This window comes from Epinephelus lanceolatus, chromosome 13 (genome assembly GCF_041903045.1).
Source record: "Epinephelus lanceolatus isolate andai-2023 chromosome 13, ASM4190304v1, whole genome shotgun sequence".
Classification (NCBI taxonomy): domain Eukaryota; kingdom Metazoa; phylum Chordata; class Actinopteri; order Perciformes; family Serranidae; genus Epinephelus; species Epinephelus lanceolatus.
In genome coordinates this window covers 40,192,946-40,212,872 of record NC_135746.1, presented here as the reverse complement: position 1 = coordinate 40,212,872, position 19,927 = coordinate 40,192,946, and the positions used below count along the sequence as shown (strand labels likewise).

The following is a 19,927-nucleotide window of genomic DNA, read 5'->3' as shown; positions in this document are numbered from 1 at the left end:
TGAATTTCACGGGTGAGTTTCTTGTCAAAGTCGTCTTATTAAAAATTTGAAACAACCGGAGTTGATCCTACGAGATGAGACGTAGGCCTACATAAAAAGCTTTTCTCGCAGCGCCGCCATGAGCGCCGGCCGTGCTGGAAATAGAGCAGTGGGCTGAAGCAGAGCGGCGCGGCGCGTCGGCCGGCGCCAATGTGGGTTGGTTCATAGAATATAATGGAGGCGGGCGTTTTGACGCGCGGCGTACCGCGGCGGTGTGTGTTGCACTTTAGGCCTACTATTATTTACAGTATATATTTACCCTACAGTATGCACACACTTATAGAATGCATGTATACTAAAAAAATTAACAGAAATATATTTTGCTCATCTGTGAAAAAGTATTATACATGCGATATAGGCTCTAAAGTTGAGCCAGTTTACCCCATTGTCCTCCACTGGTCAGTTGGGGATAATGGTGCTTCGTGTGTGACTATCTTGCATCATTTTAACTATAGTTTACATTTTTGTGTGTTTAACACTAGAAACATGGGAACTGTTGGTTTGAATGTTATTTTTGTGTTGTCTAGGTATGTTTTCAGTCACAAAACACCATGATGCAACTGGAAGCATTCCATATAGACTCATTAATCATTTTTACACCTTTGAAAACCTGGCTTGATATTCAGGGAGTAAACAGAATGCATTCCCTTGACTATGAGGAGGGCTAACTCCGATATCTTGTTTGTGTCTTGTTTCTCCTTAAATTGGACTCTGTGGGTGTATTATGTCATTATTCAGATCATTAAGTGGCCATATATTGGTTTTGCTCCATTAGTTTTGTTGTTATTAGAAAACAATAAGGCCCCAGGTGGGAGAGGTGAGACGATGCAGGCAGGAAGCATGTACGTGTGTGTAAGTGTGTTTGTGTGACAAAGGAAGCCCAGGGACCAACAGCCACATCACACATTCGCACCTCTAATTGAGGGCTGTTGCATCACATCATCTAACTGGTGACATAATAATGAAGACACATAAGTCATCATTTGGATCAACATACATTTAACTTTGAATTTTAAAAGAATGCAAACAGATTAATACAAATGCAATGAACAAGAATAGAATGAAAAGAAGTCATTAAAAGAAAAACGCATTTCAAGAATGGACTTATTTCACCCGCCTTTGCCACTCAGGCCTGCTCCATGTAGAAAAGCACAAATCAGTTTGCTCATGATTATTTTGTTCAGTTCAAAGATTCATAGTCACTGACTTTCTGCTTCCTTCATTTTTCCTGAGCTAGCTGGCATCACTGATCACACCCACATCAGTACGCACATCAATAAGCACTCCCATCACTGTTCATAATACTAAAGTGAGCTTCCTGAGTGTTTTCTTTTCTGTTTTTCAAACAGTTTAGGTCAGTTCATTACAAAACAAGACTTTAAAACAACAGCATAATATAGTAACCCTAAGGCAATGCTTTTCTGTAGGCCGAAGGCAGAAGTTAGCATCATACTGGGTCCCTCATTAAAAATCTGATGATTTTTTTTTCCTATTGTATTTTGGATTATTGCCAAAAATAAGATCCGTAGCAAACAAATGTTGATAATATAACAAGATAATCGGTAACACTAAATATTAAGGTACTGTAATAAGTGTTAATTAATGCTTAATAAGCACCAATTAACCAGTTAATGAGCACTTATAAGACAGAATAAGATGTTTATTACCATTAATAAGACTATATGTGTTAATTATAGCACAATTAACACAGTTATTATTGCATATAGGAGCATTATAAGCACTTAATAGAAACTTGATAACAGTTTATAAAGCTATCCTAAATATTAATTAATAAGATGTCTATTTACATTAATTATGAGGGTTCATTTATAAGGGTTAATTATAGAACAATGACCACATTTATTACTAGTTTATAAGACACTATAAGACCCTATCAGATTAAATTAATAAGGTATTATTAATAGTTAATAATGATCCTTTGCAGCTACCGGATCTAAAGTGGGAACAGTGTCGTATAAAGGTTAATAAATTATTAATATGCTCTCAGGGCTTGAAACTAACGGTGTCCCGATGTCCCGGGGACTATAAAAATTGCTACTGGGACACAAAGATGATGTGTCTGGGACAATTCCAGGGGTACGTCCCAAGTCCCTTAAAATTACTGCTAACCACCTTACCTAGCCACCTTACCTAACTGTTTAGTCCCTCCCACTTAGGAAAACATGCAAGGAGTCAGGAGTTAGGAGTGAGGAGCGAGGATTGCTGATTAAGAGACATGAGACGGCCTTACTCTGAAGCGTCACGTAAAGCGACGTCCTTTTCTGATGATGGCGGCACTGCTGGATCTGCTGCATAACGGAGCCAGTGTTTGGCATACATCCCAGGTCACATTATATTCGTTGATCAAAGCCATAAATATGAGGGGCCATACAAGACATATTTCATTCTCACCCTCTCACACATATACATTCTCCTTACACATACATATATTTTCACTCTCATATTTATACGTTTTCACTCACACATTCATATATTTTTACTCACACATTTATACATTTTCACTCATACATTCATATATTTTCACTCTCATATTTATATATTTGAACACACACACTGATACATTTTTCTCTCATATTCATATATTTTATGCACACATTCATACACTTTGCTCTCATGCACATGCAATCATGTATACATTTAATACTATAAGTAGTATGTAAAAGGAAAATGTATGTATGTTGAAAGAGAATATATGTATGTAAGAGAGGAATGTATGCATGTGTGAGTGAGAGCATAGTGGAAACGGAAGGAGTATAGTGGAAACGGAAGGCAGTCCATTTATCGTCTACATACTCCGGTACAGTAGGTGACGGTATACACCTAATGAGCAATGGTTACAATGTGCCATAAAACCAAACGAAGAAGAAGAATTTATCGCGCTGTGATTAGCTGAGAAGGATGTTATTGATGTGGGTCTGCTGTGGTGAAACTACAATGTTCTGAAGATGGACTACAAAATGCACACGATGAGAACGTATGGGGCGACTGATGCAAACTGAGCATATGTTACGGTGCGTGTCCCCTCCATCCACAGCTGTGTTCAACTTGTATGTTTTATAACAGGATAAACAAATATTAAATGCATTATTTTGTTTTTCCATGTGAATAAAAAAAATAATGGAAATCCACGTGCTTTTTCCATTTTCTTCTTCAAATGGGCAATTAGAGTACAGCGTCTCTCTTTATGGGGAAATGCGCTTATTGTTTCTGCTGCAGGGTGGGGTGCTCACTGCAGGTATTTAATAACCTCAGGCAGATATTTTTTAATGTTACAGTCTTTTGTATTTTTTGTTTTTTTTTATTTTTTTCCTTCCACTGTAGCTCTGCAAGGAAACACTGTACAGGGTAATAAAAAGTGGGAAGCAGTAACTTCACTGATTATTTAAATCTCCAGATACGCCAAGTATATGTGCATTTACGCACGAGGCACAGCAACGTTACTTCATTGATTATTTATCTATTTTTTTAGATTCAGTTTTATTTATATAGTGCCAAATCACAACAAAAGTCATCTTAGGGCACTTTACACATAGAGCAGGTCTAGATAATACTCTTGAATCTATCTATCTATCTATCTATCTATCTATCTATCTATCTATCTAGGCCATAAGCATAGCCGATGCCAATGTTTTGAGAGGCAGTAGGGGCAGATAATATAGATATAACAATAAAGGCGAAAAGCAAGTAGGTTTCTAGTTTTGGTTTAATTTCTATATCAATTAATCATTTGAAGACGAAAATGGGAAAAGCATGTGGATTTCCGTTTTTTTCTCATTCACACGAAAATCGGAAAATTGAAATGATGCATTGTATATTTGTTTATCCTGTTAAAAAACAAGTTAAACAAAGCTGTGGACGGAGGGTACACCAATAGTAGTGAAACATTCATAGTTCGCATGTTAGATGGTGATCTCCTTCCTTTCTCGGTCATGTTGATCTTTTTCTTTCCTAATCATTTGAGTTTGTGAATGGTGCATAAATATTGCCTCCGCAATGACTTGTGGGATGGAATTATCTCCTTTCCTATCGCTTAGGAAGGTCAGATGTATCCTATGCTAAAAGAGATCTGAAAGGAAGCACTGAACCTCCTTTCCTTAGTGTGTAGAGAATTCGAACAGCTCTTATCATGGCGGCCACTAAAATACTTCTGGGTCATTTCACTCAGCTAGGAACCTTCCTAAGCAAAAAAGACTTTCCGACCGCAGCCTATGTGTATGTGTTGAAAAGTAAAGTATATATGTGAGAGTGAAAATATATGTATGTAAAAGAATGAAAATATATGTATTTGAAAGGAGAATGTATGTGTGTGAGAGAGAAAATATATGTATGTGAAAGGAGAATGTATGTGTGTGAGAGAGAAAATATATGTATGTGTAAGGAGAATGTATGCGTATGTCATGGTGGACAAAGGATCCCAATTGTAACAACGCCCTGTATACACACAAAAACACAAAAGTGTTCTTGATATTAAAACGGCAAATATATTCCTCTGTTATAATTTCCGACCAATGATAATAATAACAATGATAATGATAATGATAATAATAATAACATGATAGTTTGGCTATACTAGATATTTGATATATTCAGTAGATTTACTTTTTTACGACCCTAATTGACTTTACATTGGCATTGTTTCCGAGGTACCGGCACGTAATTTCAACCCATTACGTGCTGCCACCATGGAATGAGGTGTTAATAGGTCGTGGTCATTTCACGTATTTCTGTGAGATCAGGTTGCAACCTTGGAAGAAATGTTGGCATTGTACATTTCTGCAATCCATTAATTTGTTACATTTGTGCGCTATTATTATACCTTGAAACACTAATGTGACCACATGATTCTGTTTAGGCACAAAACCACTTGGTTATGGTTAGGAAAATATCATGTTCCACTTAAAACACCACGTCTGTCCAACAAAAGCCACTGGAAAAGTGACAATAGGTCACTAAAAATCACCTACTTTCATTGGCACAAATGCTGCTGGAAACAGGTTTGACAGGTTCCCAAAAAAGCTGTAGGATTGTTGTGTTTACTTACTATCTCTAAAAATTTGGCTTGAGCAATATGCCCAATCTTTCAGCGCACACCCAAATTGACTTTTTTTCCAGCCCAAACTGATAAAAAAAAAGAAAAAAAAAGAAAAAAAAAACTTGCCTAATCTGCAGGTTTTCATCCAATCTGGCAACACCGCAACTGAATCAAAGTTGCCAAGTGGTAGCAATGAGGTTTGGCTGAGATCAAAGTTCAAAAGGAAATTTTATTGGGTATACGAATGAAAGTGAAGAGCGCTCGCTACTTGCTAAATTTTGTTCATTTGTTCATCTTAACATCTCAACATCTCAACATCTCATGCAAAGAGGAGGCAGTCTCATTCCTGATTGGACAACTATTGTGGTGATGTGATAGATGTTAAGTACAAAGGTTCTGCACAGTGGGACTTGAACAAAGAAACTCATCAGCACTTATGCATGGACAATCTTGAGGGTTAGGTACAATAAAAAACAGATTTGTTTCTGTGTTTTTAAATGACACTGATTTCGTCTTATTATAATAATAATAATAGGAATTGTGCTGAATTTCAGGAACTCTTAAACATGGAACCACAAGTTGCTTTCAACAGCACTGACAGTGAGACTGCCATTCATCCCTGCTACGAAATAGATCATTTCAATTACATACTGACAAAGACCCCTTCCATTATATGTGTTTTATTATACATTTTCCTTATGTTATTGTCTGTTATAACAATATTTGGAAACCTTCTTGTTATCATCGCTGTCCTTTATTTCCAACAGCTCCACACTCCTACAAATTACCTTATTCTTTCTCTGGCTGTGGCTGACCTGCTTGTTGGGATCATAGTTTTTCCTTTCAGCTTGGCCTTCTCAGTTAGCTCGTGTTTGTATCATGAGGGTTTATTTTGCAAAGTCCGAGGCAGTTTTGATATATCACTGAGCACAACCTCTATTCTGAACCTATGTTGTATTTCTGTTGACAGATATTATGCAGTGTGTCAGCCTCTGACATATAACATCAGAATAAACCATCGTGTAATTGTGGTCATGATCCTGGTGAGCTGGGGGGTTTCTGCTCTAATTGGAATTAGTGTCATAATTGCTGGATTAAACAATGAAAAATGTAATGAAAGATGTTTAATTGATGTTCTCATAGAAAACACTGTTGGACCCATTTTATCATTTTATCTCCCAGTGATCATAATGCTCTGTATCTACCTGAAGATTTTCCTTGTTGCAAAGAGACAGGTACGCAGCATCCAGAACACAACCTGTCAGAACACAAAGTCTGGAGCTACTGTTAGTAAGATGGAAAGAAAAGCCACCAAAACTCTGGCTATTGTTTTAGGAGTTTTTCTTTTATGTTGGACTCCTTTCTTTCTTTGTATCACCTTTCTGCCCCTCATTAATGATTCAGTGCCGATTTCTATGATTGAAACTCTTAACTGGCTTGCACTGTCAAACTCAATGCTCAATCCATTTATTTATGCTTTCTTTTACAGCTGGTTCAGATCAGCTTTCAGAATGATAATTTCTGGGAAAATATTTCAGGGAGATTATACTGATTCAAAACTTTCTTGACTTGTATGAATTAGTGAAGTAGCCTATGATAATGGCCACAATAAAAATGGTGATCTTTGCTATGTATTGTACTGAGAATAGCATATTGATGCAAACATAATAAAAATTCTTGAAGAAGCATTGTGTTGCAAGTACATTTTCTAATCAATAATGAGAAATTAGAGTAACTACCATAAACAACAAAATACGGTGGATTTAATAAAGCAGAAATGACATATATTTATTTATCATTATCAAGCTGGGGTCCATTTCACAAAGCAGGTTTAGTGAAAACTCTGAGTCTATTAACCCTGAAATGAGGGAAACTCTGGGTTTTCCGATTCAGGAAGGGAGGGAACTTAAACCAGAGAAAGCGGAGTAACTCCAGCCTGTTTCAGAAAGAGAGGTAACTGAAGCTCGGTGTCAGTTACTATGGCAACTGAATCTGTGAACCTAACCTGGTCGGGAGCAGGTTTTCTTCAATGAACCTCGAGTTTCCAGCTGTCTCCTCCCTCTTACGCCACACACGCAGTGTGATTCATTCATTCATTTGTTTAGTGTCGCGCGTGTTTCAGCAAGTTTGATCATATGTCCTCAAGGTAAAGTTGGATCCTAAAATGTGTTCTAGTTCTAAATCTACTTTTTTGACCATGGCATGTCCATTCTTGGAGGACCCTGTGGCAGTGAGAGGCAGTGTTACTGAGGAGGGAGTTACGCATTCGCTGGGAGATTATTCACAGGCCCAGAATTGACGTATTATCATTTCCAGAACATTTTCTTTTTGAACGGGGCATATGGTTGATTCCCGGGTCCCGGGATTTCCCAGGAAATGGTCAGTCCTCTCAGTACCAGGAGAGAGCAACAGGTCTCTTTTTTTTCCTTGCCTACAAAATTTCGCCGCTATCCAAGTTGGTTTGGTTGAGTAGGCTACAACACGATAATAGTTTTTTGAGTGCATGAGTACAAACGTGGTCCCGAAAATATTTTTCGATTGTAGAATAGTGTTTACTTGTTTACGTTTGTAAATATGTCTTTTTCTTAAGACATCTAGTGACTAAATGATAACATAGTGTTCAAGTTACATGCGATCACGTTTTGAACACTATAGGGATAAGTGACAGGGGAGCGGAGAGGGAGGAATGAAGGCTGAGAGGCGAACTTAACATAGGCTCCGCTCGACTTAAAATGGGACATTGACAGAATATGCTGAAAGTTGGTGTGAACAATACCGGGGATGATTATTAGGTCTATCCAAATGGCCTAAACCTGCAGATGGGCAGCACACGAGGTGAGCTGTAGTGCTGAGTCTGACAAATAGCCAATAGTGCGGACATCAGTTCAGGTTCTGAGGGTGGAAAGACATCTTATATTATATAGGATTAGGTTTTTATTTCAGAAACAGATCCTGCTTCTCTCATGCTGCCAGGAAAAGACTAGTTGAGGCCACTTTTCTTCCAGTGCTAGACTATGGTGATCTGGTCTACATGCATGCCTCTTCCCAGTGCTTGCATCGGTTGGACACTGTGTATCACAGTGCCCTCAGTGCCCTGCGATAAGCAGGATGCAGAGCTCTCACTCATCACTGCACCTTGTACGCCAGAGTCCAGTGGCCTTCACTGACCTCACACAGGTTGACTCACTGGTACATATTTTTTATAAGGCCATCCTAGGGCTGCTTCCTTCCTACCTTTGTAGCTACATCTCTTTTAGAATTAGTACATATTGTTTGCGCTCTAATAGTATTATTCAGCTGTCCGTCCCCAAGGGTCGCACTGAACTGGGCAAATATGCTTTCATGTTCTCTGCCCCTGCAGTCTGGAACCAACTGCCATCAAATCAAAATTGCAGCTTGATCAGCTGATCTCAACCAAGGCCTCCAAAAGTGCAGTTAAGGAATTGGAGGCAGGTTTGATTGGAGTCTGCAATTGCTCCCCTGGCTAAATTCCTGTCCCCTACTGTCTTCTTTACTTTCTGGATATTTGATTCTATGAATTGCTATGTTTTGTATTGTGTGCTTGTTGACATTGCAGGCTGTACTGAATTGTTGTATTGTTATGCTGTGTGTCTTGTGCATGCTTATGTGGTAATTGTATTGCTGTTGTGTCTGTGCTGGGTGCTCTGCTTGTTGTCGCTGTGCTGGGTTATGTGGTCCTAATGTTTGTATCTTATGCGGTGATCTATGCACTTAAATAAAGGTTAAATAATTAAATACTGTGGAATAATAGGCTTACATTCCCGTGAAAATGAGACAAGGAAATTATGGCTAGTGTAGTCATTAAGCCCAAATAACGACCATCAGACCCATAATCTTGTATTGCAATATAGGCCTATGAACAAAGGCGCAGTTAATTTTCATGGATTTTGAATTTAAAGCACATTATTCTGTGAATATTAACCCATGTGATGTGTAGAATAGTAGCCTAACCTACCTGCATTGATACTGTAGTAAAGAGACTTACAAATCTGAAAGACAGATACGAGGACGTTTCGTTTGCTGTTTCAAAGGCCCCGCTGCTGTGTTTCATTCGAACGTAGGCCTACCGTCAGTGACGGACTCAGGATGTTTGAAAGGCAGAGGCGAAAATGAAAAAAGGGCACCTACTGCATGACATGGGGCCCCATGGGTGCGCAAGAAGCTAGTGTGTCATATATGGCGAAATAGTCTTCGTCCTTGATTCTTAATTAAGATTATATAGAGAATCCATGCTAAAAGTATGTTTAAAATGTTTATTTTATAAACTAAAGAAAAGAAAAGATTTTACACAAAGGAAAACTGAAAATCAGCAATAAACAAAGAAAACAGCATGAGTCTTTGTAGGCTATGCACTGGCTCTCTTGATACCACTCCTTGTGGAATGAGCGCCCCTCTGTTTTTGGATAACTTACAACTGGTTGACAAGGCCCAATAGAGCAGCAAAACTCAACAAGTCTCTCAGAGTGGTGGTCTATGCTGTGCTTTTGAAGATGAGCGGGATCAGTGGGAAACATTAAGGACGATAGGAGAGGGTACATGTTATTTGTTTTATCCCTTGAATCATTTCTCTCCCTATTATCATTTTCATCCTCACTTTCTTTAGCATCTCCATGACCATCTTCATCATCATTTTTCTCTTTAGCATCATCTGTGGTCTCCCTTTCCTCAACTTTATCATTTCTCTCCATAGCATCCTCTGTATTCTCTGTTTCCTCAACGTCTTCATTATTTCTCTCCATAGCATCATCTGTATTCTCTGTTTCTTCATGTTCATCATTATTTCTCTCCATAGCATCATCTGTATTTTCCCTTCATCCTCAACTTCATCTCTCTCCCTGATATCATCACTTTGCTCTTGAATGTCTTCTGTCTTGCATCCCTTGGCTCTCTGATATTTCCATCAATCTCTGTACATTCTTTATCTAAGGTGGAGAAAATAATATTTGTATTGTAATAATTGAATATAATTTCACTGTAGGCTATATAATATATGTCTAGTGTTGCAACAGATGCTCAGTGATTATGGCTCTGCAGGACAAGCTAGCTAGCAGTGAGGAGTAAACATACCTTTATCCTTAGCTCCTCCCTTACTACTTCGGACCCATTTTTCTAAAGAGACGCTCCCTTTTGCAGCATTTTCCAGCTGCATTTTTATTAACTTTTGTTTCCTTTCTTTCCTTGGCATTCTGAAGTGTCGAATATTGGCCAATCAAACTTAAACAGTAAAAATTTAGAGAATAATTCCAGGGGGGGCAAGGAAAAAAAGTTGTAGCCTGTCTTTTATACAGCATCTTTTACTGCAATTTGACGCTTTAATCTTCTCTCTATCTCTCCAGCAGGCAGAGTGAATGTCTATACTTATGAGAAATGGCTTAACAAGTAAACATTTCCTGCAATTAAACTGGTAAACTGGTTTATGAACAGTGTGCTGTGAGATCTGCCGCTGCGCACCTCACAACCGTGCGTAATAGTCGCGCGTAATGACCGCTCCTCGTCAGTTAAACTGCACATCTTTGATGTTTGTCTCACTGACAGATGGAGAGCCTACAGACAGGTACCCATTAGCTACGCTCCATCACAACCGTGCGTAATAGTCGCGCGTAATGACCGCTCCTTGTCGGTTAGACTGCACGTCTTTCATGTTTGTCTCACTGACAGGCAGAGTCCTGCACTGTCGGGTACCCGCAAAAACAGCTGATTTGCGGGTGGTTTTTAAAAAAACATTTTTTACCCGGGTTCGGATCTGGGTGGAAAAAATAGCATGCGGGTCGGATCGCGGGTTTTAGATAAACACATCAGTCATTAGTTCGGTAAACTACAGATAACTATCTTGGTCATTATTTACTCTCTGAGGATCGCCTTCGCTATTTTGCAACGCTCATTTGTTCAGCTGTTTACACGCGTTTCACCATCTAATAACACAATTTGTGATTCGACGACAGAATCAACATGGCTGCCACCGTCTAACAAGTGCCGCTTCCAAAACAGTAAATAATTATTTAGGTGTTTGCGAAATAAGTGGATAAAACGTACAACTATCACTTTATAATGTTTCTGAAGTGTTTCCCTGATGGATTACTCCTCTCCTCGATGGATTCTAAAAACACGTGACTGCTCATAACTGCTGAATGTCGCTCTGGACAGAAAGTAAGTCTATTATTACACATGTAAAGTTCCTTTACATAGATTAAAAGTTTAAAAGCATTAAACGTAAGAAACGAGTGCTTTTACACTCGTATGGGAGAAGAACACAGAGGGTTGATGATGGAGCTGAAGTCAGGTTTTTATTGTGAGAGCTGCTTCATTCAGGTCGTTGTTTACTTACTGGCACCTTAACTGTGGCGATATGCTGTTCAATATTCAGCCAATATGACCCAAAATGATTACTTTAAATCCGGGTTACTGGTCGGGCTGCGGGTCGTGTTTCAATGGGTCGGACCGGGTTGCGGTAATAATTGGCCTGATGCGCGGGTTTGCGGTTCGGGTGCGGGTTTGTACATCGCCGGGTCAGGTCGGGGCAGATCTTGAAAACTGGACCCGTGCAGGACTCTGCTGACAGGTGGAGAGCCTACAGACAGGTACCCATTAGCTACGAGCCGCTCCGTCACTGACTGCTCTTGTCCTGTCCTCACCCTCTTCTTTCTCTCCTGTCCTCTCTGACTATCACTAAACTCTGAGCTTAATCATTAGCTTTTAGCTTAGCAGCACTCGTAATTGAGTAGGCTTTTGAACAATGCAGAAGAAATGTTGCAGACAGTTTATATTATCAGCCTGGGCCTGGGGCTTGTTGTAACAGTAAATGGGATGTGTTGTAACTTGTTTAAGTTAAACTGTGTCTGTGTGAGTGTACATCTTACCCTGCGATGCACAATGTGGGCAGCGGGTCCAGCCACACGCTGCTACTGCTGCCAAGCAGCCCCACCCGTTGGAAAGAGTGTGGGATATACCTCTACTAGGAATGGGAGGGGGGGACTAAATCTTTTAAGATTTAAATAGCACATTATTGTGCGATTATAATGAGCACCGCTTACATTGTGCTTTTAATAAATACTACTGCATTGTTCAAAAATTATTAATTGTGTCTCAAATTATTCTAGGGGGGGACAGCTTTACTAAAGGGGGAGTCATGTCCCCCCCCAGGATTTCCGCCCCGCTAAAACGTGATACCACATGCTGCTACTATCAATAAAAGCACTTGCAGTATACATACATTCATTAGTAATGCATCATTGGTAAAACTCAGTCTTTGCAACTTTGCTATAGCCCATTACCCACCTCAGCCAAACACAGCAGTTACATCTCAGAGTGCATTAAGCTCCCTCTGACATCTGAGCATTGGAGAGGGGTGTGTCTAAACTGAACACTTAAATTGAAGGAGTAGTACATTTTTAACAATGGGAATCAGTATTTTATTTAGGCTACACTTTATTATGTCATCATTGGCAATAATGATAATTTTTTTTTTCTCAAATATAGTTAACCTACTCTAAACAATATAGAGAGAAAAAAATAGGGACAGTGCATATCAAAGTGCTAACTAGATTTTAGCCCATTAGCCCTTTGCAAAAAAGGAGAAAATATTTGCTAATGGCCATACAATGTGTTTTGAAAGCAAGCAGGGTTTGACTATTTGGAAGTTGCCGACTGTCGTCATTGCACCCACTTTGGGAAATCCTGCCTTAGTAAATTTGGGGAGACTGTGGTTACTACAACATATTTTCTTCGCTGAAATTTTTTCTCTTCATTGTGAAGGCACTTTATAATGTGTTTTCTTGGAAGGGCATCTAAGAGATCACTTGATAACAGCACACCTTTCCATGGAAGGGCACCCATAAACGGTTTAGACAATTGTAAAGGCACCTTGTAGGGTACTGCACCACATTCCCCCCTGCCCCATTTTTTCTGCCTCCTACTTGGAAGGGGTACTTCATGAGATTTCATTAGAAAGGCACACTATCCCATTGTAAGTGTGCCAACTGTATGACATCGCATGTTCACTGGAGGGGCATTCTCTAGGAAACCTCCCAACATTCTCACATGTCTTTATAGCACTGCATCCCATTTTCGCTACTGGAAAGGGCACCGTTTGGGCAACTGTCATGTAGTGGCAGCATAGAGGGCACTGTAGAATGGCGCCATAACCGTTAACCGTTCAGACCATTGGAAGGGCACCAATAGGGCACTGCATCACATATCATCCACTATCAGAGAATCATTAAGACACATTACTAAATTTTCTTGTTTTCTATGTGAAGGGCAGCCGATAGGGCACATCCTCTGGTTTCGTCACTCAAGAGGGCAGCCAAAAGGGGCCATCCTCTCGTTTTCACCACTCAAGAGGGCAGCCAAAAGGGCACATCCGCTCGTTTTCATCATTCAAGAGGGCAGCTGATAGGGCACATCCTCTCATTTTCGCCACTCAAGAGGGCACTTTAGCGCAGCGTTTTCAACTGAGGCGGCACCAGGGGGGTGGACCCCCCCTGACTGAAAACACCTTTGGACAATTCAACAAGAGCGCAAAGATCCCTCCCATTTTCCTAGTGCAACAGGTGTATTGTAATTGTGCATGGATGGTGGTGAAATTCTACAGAATTTTGTGAAAGCTGGTTCTATAGTTATGCTACAGTGATTATTCAATGTGATACTTACATTTGGCCAATTCTGCTAAAAGGTCCTCCTTTTCTTGGGACAACTGCTGAATCATCTGTGATTGAGAAGCTTCCTTTTCCTTTGCCTTCCCCAGCTGTGTGTGCATTTGTGTGCAAACCTGCACCTGCACCTGCATCCTGCACCCTGCCTTTGTGTCTGCTATTCAGGTCCAAAAGTACCAAAATCATAACACCATGTCATTCCTGACCTGATTTTTCTTCATACAGGAGATGTCGGCGGTACCACAAACCATTGAGGAAGACGATTCAACATAAAACTCTCTTCTCAAGAAGCAACATCTCCTTGTTCAACTGGATGAGATTTGCATACAGGTTAGAATAAAAATGCCTTGTGTTATCTGTGTAGCCAGGTATTATGAACGCCAATGCAGATCGCCCTTAAATGTAGTCTATTCATGTTCTCTCTGTGACAAGTGTTGTGGGTCCATTGTATCTGGAATCATTGCTATTATGGTCTATTATGCATTTCAAGATTCTCCCAAGGGCTGAGGCTCTGCCACATCGAACTCAGACATTGTCTGATCCTCAAGAACCCTGACAAAAATGTCCAAAAAACTCAGACAGGTCTCCCAAATGGCCATGGCAAAGCTGCAGAGAAAGAAAGGACAGCGCATAGGGGGGAGGAGATACGTTGTCGGTATTGATGAGTCATTTCAGACATAAAAGAAAGGTAATTGCAAGTTACATCGGTTATCATAACCATGTCACCACCGTGGAAAAATACAGATGCACTATATTCAAGAAAGATAAATGAAAATGAATTGCTTCCCAACTTCTGCTCACATCATGCATTATCTGACTCAATATCAATGTATTTTTTAGTTGTTCCCAAACAGTATGGAAGGGGCAGAATGGTTGGGGGCTGGAGAAGGAGGAGTTGGGTGTTTAGAATGCTTGGCGTACAGTGCAGTGGGAAAGGAAGAGGCAATGGCCTCCCTGATCCAGTGCCGGTATTTGTTGTCATGTCACATGTCTGCAGTATGGGGGCCCTGCAGGGGATGGTGCTGGCACCGTTCCTCTTTACCCTCTACACTGCAGACTTTTCATACCACACCCCCACCTGTCATCTGCAGAAGTTCTCTGACGACTCTGCCATAGTTGGCCTCATCACAGATGGGAACGACAGGGAGTACAGAGAACTGAACCAGGACTTTGTGGACTGGTGCCTGAGGAACCACCTTCAGATCAACGCGGGGAAAACCAAAGAGCTGGTGGTGGATTTCCGCAGGCGCAGACTCCTCCCCCCAACACCGGTGGACATCCAGGGAAAGGACATTGAGATGGTGACATCTTATAAGTACCTGGGTGTTCATCTTAACAATAACCTGGACTGGACTGATCACATAACAGCACTATACAGGAAAGGCCAAAGCAGACTCTACCTGCTGAGGCAGATCTTTTGGAGTGCAGGGGGCGCTCCTGAAGACCTTCTTTGACACTGTGGTGGCATCAGCCATCTTTTACAGAGTGGTCTGCTGGGGCAGCAGCGTCTCGGCTGCAGATAGGAAGAGACTGGACAAGCTGATCAAGAAGGCCAGCTCTGTCCTGGGATGCTCTCTGGACTCTGTGCAGGTGGTGGGAGAAAGGAGGACGACAGCCAAGCTGTCATCTCTGAGGAACAATGACTCCCATCCTCAGCAGGAGGAGATAAAAGCTCTGGAGAGCTCCTTCAGCGATAGACTGATTCACCCAAAGTGTGTGAAGGAACGCTATCGCAGGTCCTTCCTGCCTGCTGCTGTCAGGCTACATAACCAGCACTGCTCACAGTAAACTGCACCATGGACACCGTAGGGACACTATGGACACTTTATGGACACCATAATAAGCATAACTGTCCCCCATGTTGTTGTTGTTTATTTGCACATACAATATTCACTTTGCACTAAATATGTTCACTTTAAACCATTGCTCACTTTTTATTCACCGCTCATTATTATTATTATTATTATTATTATTATTATTATTATTATTTATTGCTGTTTCTTGTATTTTTTGTACTCTTTTTGCATGCCTAGTTTGTTTTACATTTTTAAATTTTGAAATCTTTAATCTGACTCTTTCCCCTTGACTGCTGTAACACTGGAATTTCTCAATTGTGGGATCAATAAAGGTGTATCTTATCTTATAATGAACACCATTGAACTATTTGTCTATGATTAGTTCTTTATCTACAAATAACTTATAAATATTATATAACTTTTATTTACAAATGTATCTTCCTAACATTTACAACTTTCGAACAAGCCCTAGGCTGCAGCAGCAGAGAAGTAGGGCACCCCAGATAATCCAGGTGATACTAACCAAAGTGGGTTAGTATCACTTAGGTTGCAGGAATAGGTGACAGCATTCTTGGGTACCCACCTTGAAACTGTGCTGATTCAGTGAAATTTACTCCTCTGCTTTTAGGTTCTGTCCAATATACTGTAGCCACGAAGTTGGCGGTATTATTGAACAATTTATTCACATGCATTAATTGGAATGTCTGCAAACAGCATGCCTGCAGACACAAATATAGTGGCTGCTGTGACACAGTTTTTGTACCAAACCCAATCAGCAGAATATATGCTGACCTTGTACGAGGGTGGGCTGAAAAGTTCATCGGATGACTAAGAAGGAGTAATGCCAGAGCAATGAAACGTGGCATGCATTAAATCCAGTCTTTCCTGATACTAACTGCAATGTTTTCTTCTATATAAACCCACAGTTGACAGCTAATTGAGGACTTTTAAAATTAGTACTAGAGACATTACATGGACATGGACAAAATTTGGCACCATGGTGTTATCAAATATCTGCAGAAAAAGGAGTTAGCCCCCAAGAACATTCATGCTGACATGGTTGTTACATTAAGGGATGATGCTCCAGCTTTATCAACTGTGCTAGTGTGGGCAGCTGAATTCAAGTGGGGTGGGGAGAGCCTTAAAGATGACCCAAGGTCAGGACGTCCTGCCACAGTCACCACCCAAGAAAACATTGATTGTGTTCACCACATGGTGATGAATGACAGATGTTTGACTGTTAATCAGATAGCTAATGCTGTAAGCATCTCCCATGAAAGAGTAGAGAATATTCTGCACAACAAATTTGGTGTGTCGAAGGTTTCCACTCAATGGATGCCATGGCTTTTGACCCCTGATCAAAAGCACACCAGGCTGGTCATGTTGCAGGAGAACTTTGCACATTTTGAAGCAGATTCAGTTGGTTTTCTTGAAAACTTCCTAACCCAGGATGGGTGTCGGATCCACCACTCTGAGCCAGAGACAAAAAGGCAGTCCATGCAGTGGAAACACCCATTTCACCCTTCCAAAGAAGGCCAAGGTGGTGTCATTGGCAGGGAAGGTGATGGCCTCAGTTTTCTGGGCTGCAAAGGGTATTGTGTTTATTGACTACCTTCAGAAGGGCCAAACAATCAATGGACAGTACTTTGCCAATTTGCTAAGGCATCTGTGAAAGGCAATCAAGACAAAACAGCCAGGAAAACTGACAAAGGGGGTCTTGTTTCATCAGGACAATGCTCCAGTACACAAGTCTGTAGTTGCAATGGCTACTGTGCATAACTGTAGCTTTGAACTGATTGATCACCCTCCATATTTTCCTGATATGGCACCATCTGACTATTTTCTGTTCCCCAACATGAAAAAACACTTGGCTGGGGAGCAGTATCGGACTGATGATGATGTCATATCTGCTATCTGCCACTACACCAAGGAGGTTCGAGGGCTGCAACAGGGATGGAAAAAGTGTGTAGACTGCAGGGGAGACTTTGTTGAAAAATAAACCACATTGTCAAATTCTAACATTGCATCATGGTCAGCCTATGAACTTTTCAGCCCACCCTTGTACATTTCTGCAATCCATGAATTTGTTACATTTGTGTGGTATTAAGTAGTGGATACCTTGAAACACTGTGTTGAGCATGTGATTCTGTTAGGCACAAAACCACTTGGTTATGGTTAGGAAAATGTTGTGTTCTGCTTGAAATACCACATCTGTCCAACAAAAGCCACTGCAAAAGTGACAATAGGCCGCTAAAAATCACCCACATTCATCGACACAAATGCTGTTGGAAACAGGTTTGACAGGTTCCCAAAAACATTATGATCAAATAACTGAAGGATTGTTGTGTTTTATCAATCAATCAATTTTAGTTATAAAGCCCAATATCACAAGTCACAATTTGCCTCAGAGGGCTTTACATCATACGACATCCCTCTGTCCTTAGGACCCTCACAGCGGATAAGGAACCCCAACCCCACCCCCCAAAAAACTTTACTTACTATCTCTAAAAATTTGGCTTGAGCAATATACCCAATTTTTCAGCACACACCCAAATTGACTTTTTTTTCCAGCCCAAACTGATAAAAAAAGATAAAAGAAAAAAAACTCCCCTTATCTGCAGGTTTTCATCCAATCTGGCAACACTACAACTGAACCAAAGTTGCCAAGTGGGAGCAATGAGGTTTGGCTGAGATCAAAGTTCTATTCTTTCTAAATTTTACTGGGTATACAAATGAAAGTGAAGAGCACTCGCTACTTGCTAAACTTTGTTCATTTGTTCATCTTCAACATCTCATGCAAAGAGGAGGCAGTCTCATTCCTGATTGGACAACTATTGTGGTGATGTGATAGATGTTAAGTACAAAGGTTCTGCACAGTGGGACTTATGAACAAAGAAACTCATCAGCACTTATGCATGGACAATCTTGATTTTGTCTTATTATAATAATAATAGGAATTGTGCTGAATTTCAGGAACTCTTAAACATGGAACCACAAGTTGCTTTCAACAGCACTGACAGTGAGACTGCCATTCATCCCTGCTACGAAATAGATCATTTCAATTACATACTGACAAAGACCCCTTCCATTATATGTGTTTTATTATACATTTTCCTTATGTTATTGTCTGTTATAACAATATTTGGAAACCTTCTTGTTATCATCGCTGTCCTTTATTTCCAACAGCTCCACACTCCTACAAATTACCTTATTCTTTCTCTGGCTGTGGCTGACCTGCTTGTTGGGATCATAGTTTTTCCTTTCAGCTTGGCCTTCTCAGTTAGCTCGTGTTTGTATCATGAGGGTTTATTTTGCAAAGTCCGAGGCAGTTTTGATATATCACTGAGCACAACCTCTATTCTGAACCTATGTTGTATCTCTATTGACAGATATTATGCAGTGTGTCAGCCTCTGACATATAACATCAGAATAAACCATCGTGTAATTGTGGTCATGATCCTGGTGAGCTGGGGGGTTTCTGCTCTAATTGGAATTAGTGTCATAATTGCTGGATTAAACAATGAAAAATGTAATGAAAGATGTTTAATTGATGTTCTCATAGAAAACACTGTTGGACCCATTTTATCATTTTATCTCCCAGTGATCATAATGCTCTGTATCTACCTGAAGATTTTCCTTGTTGCAAAGAGACAGGTACGCAGCATCCAGAACACAACCTGTCAGAACACAAAGTCTGGAGCTACTGTTAGTAAGATGGAAAGAAAAGCCACCAAAACTCTGGCTATTGTTTTAGGAGTTTTTCTTTTATGTTGGACTCCTTTCTTTCTTTGTATCACCTTTGTGCCTCTCATCAATGATTCAGTGCCAGTCCCCGTTATCGAAACTCTTAACTGGCTGACGCTGTCAAACTCAATGCTCAATCCATTTATTTATGCTTTCTTTTACAGCTGGTTCAGATCAGCTTTCAGAATGATAATTTCTGGGAAAATATTTCAGGGAGATTATACTGATTCAAAACTTTCTTGACTTGTATGAATTAGTGAAGTGGCCTATGATAATGGCCACAATAAAAATGATGATCTTCACTATGTATTGTACTGAGAATAGCATATTGATGCAAACACAATGAAAATGAAGAAGCACTGTGTTGCAAATAAATTTTCCAACTAATAATGAGAAATTAGAGTAACTACCATAAATATCAAAATACTGTATTATTATTAATAACATTTATTAAAGCAGAAATTACATAAATCCATCAAACACCCCAGATTAGTAATAACATGTATTAGGCTTAGGGTTACAGTTATTATTTCAACACTTTGAGATGGCAATGGCAATTTCATTTAAAATGCTGGTTGTATTTGGGTGCAATTGTTTTTTTTTTTCTTTCTACCTCCTTCTCA

The 19,927-nt window shown here is 40.1% G+C and overlaps 2 protein-coding genes across 2 annotated transcripts; both read left to right on the top strand.

The window, feature by feature from the left end:
- Positions 1–5,658: 5,658 nt before the first annotated feature.
- LOC117270684 (trace amine-associated receptor 1-like) lies at positions 5,659–6,660 on the top strand. Its single transcript, XM_078173569.1, has one exon. The coding sequence runs from the start codon at positions 5,659–5,661 to the stop codon at positions 6,658–6,660; it is 1,002 nt and encodes a 333-aa protein (XP_078029695.1).
- Positions 6,661–18,545: 11,885 nt separating this feature from the next.
- Positions 18,546–19,547, top strand: LOC117270683 (trace amine-associated receptor 1-like). Its single transcript, XM_078173568.1, has one exon. It carries the CDS (start codon positions 18,546–18,548, stop codon positions 19,545–19,547), a length of 1,002 nt encoding a protein of 333 aa, XP_078029694.1.
- The last annotated feature ends 380 nt before the right edge of the window (positions 19,548–19,927 follow it).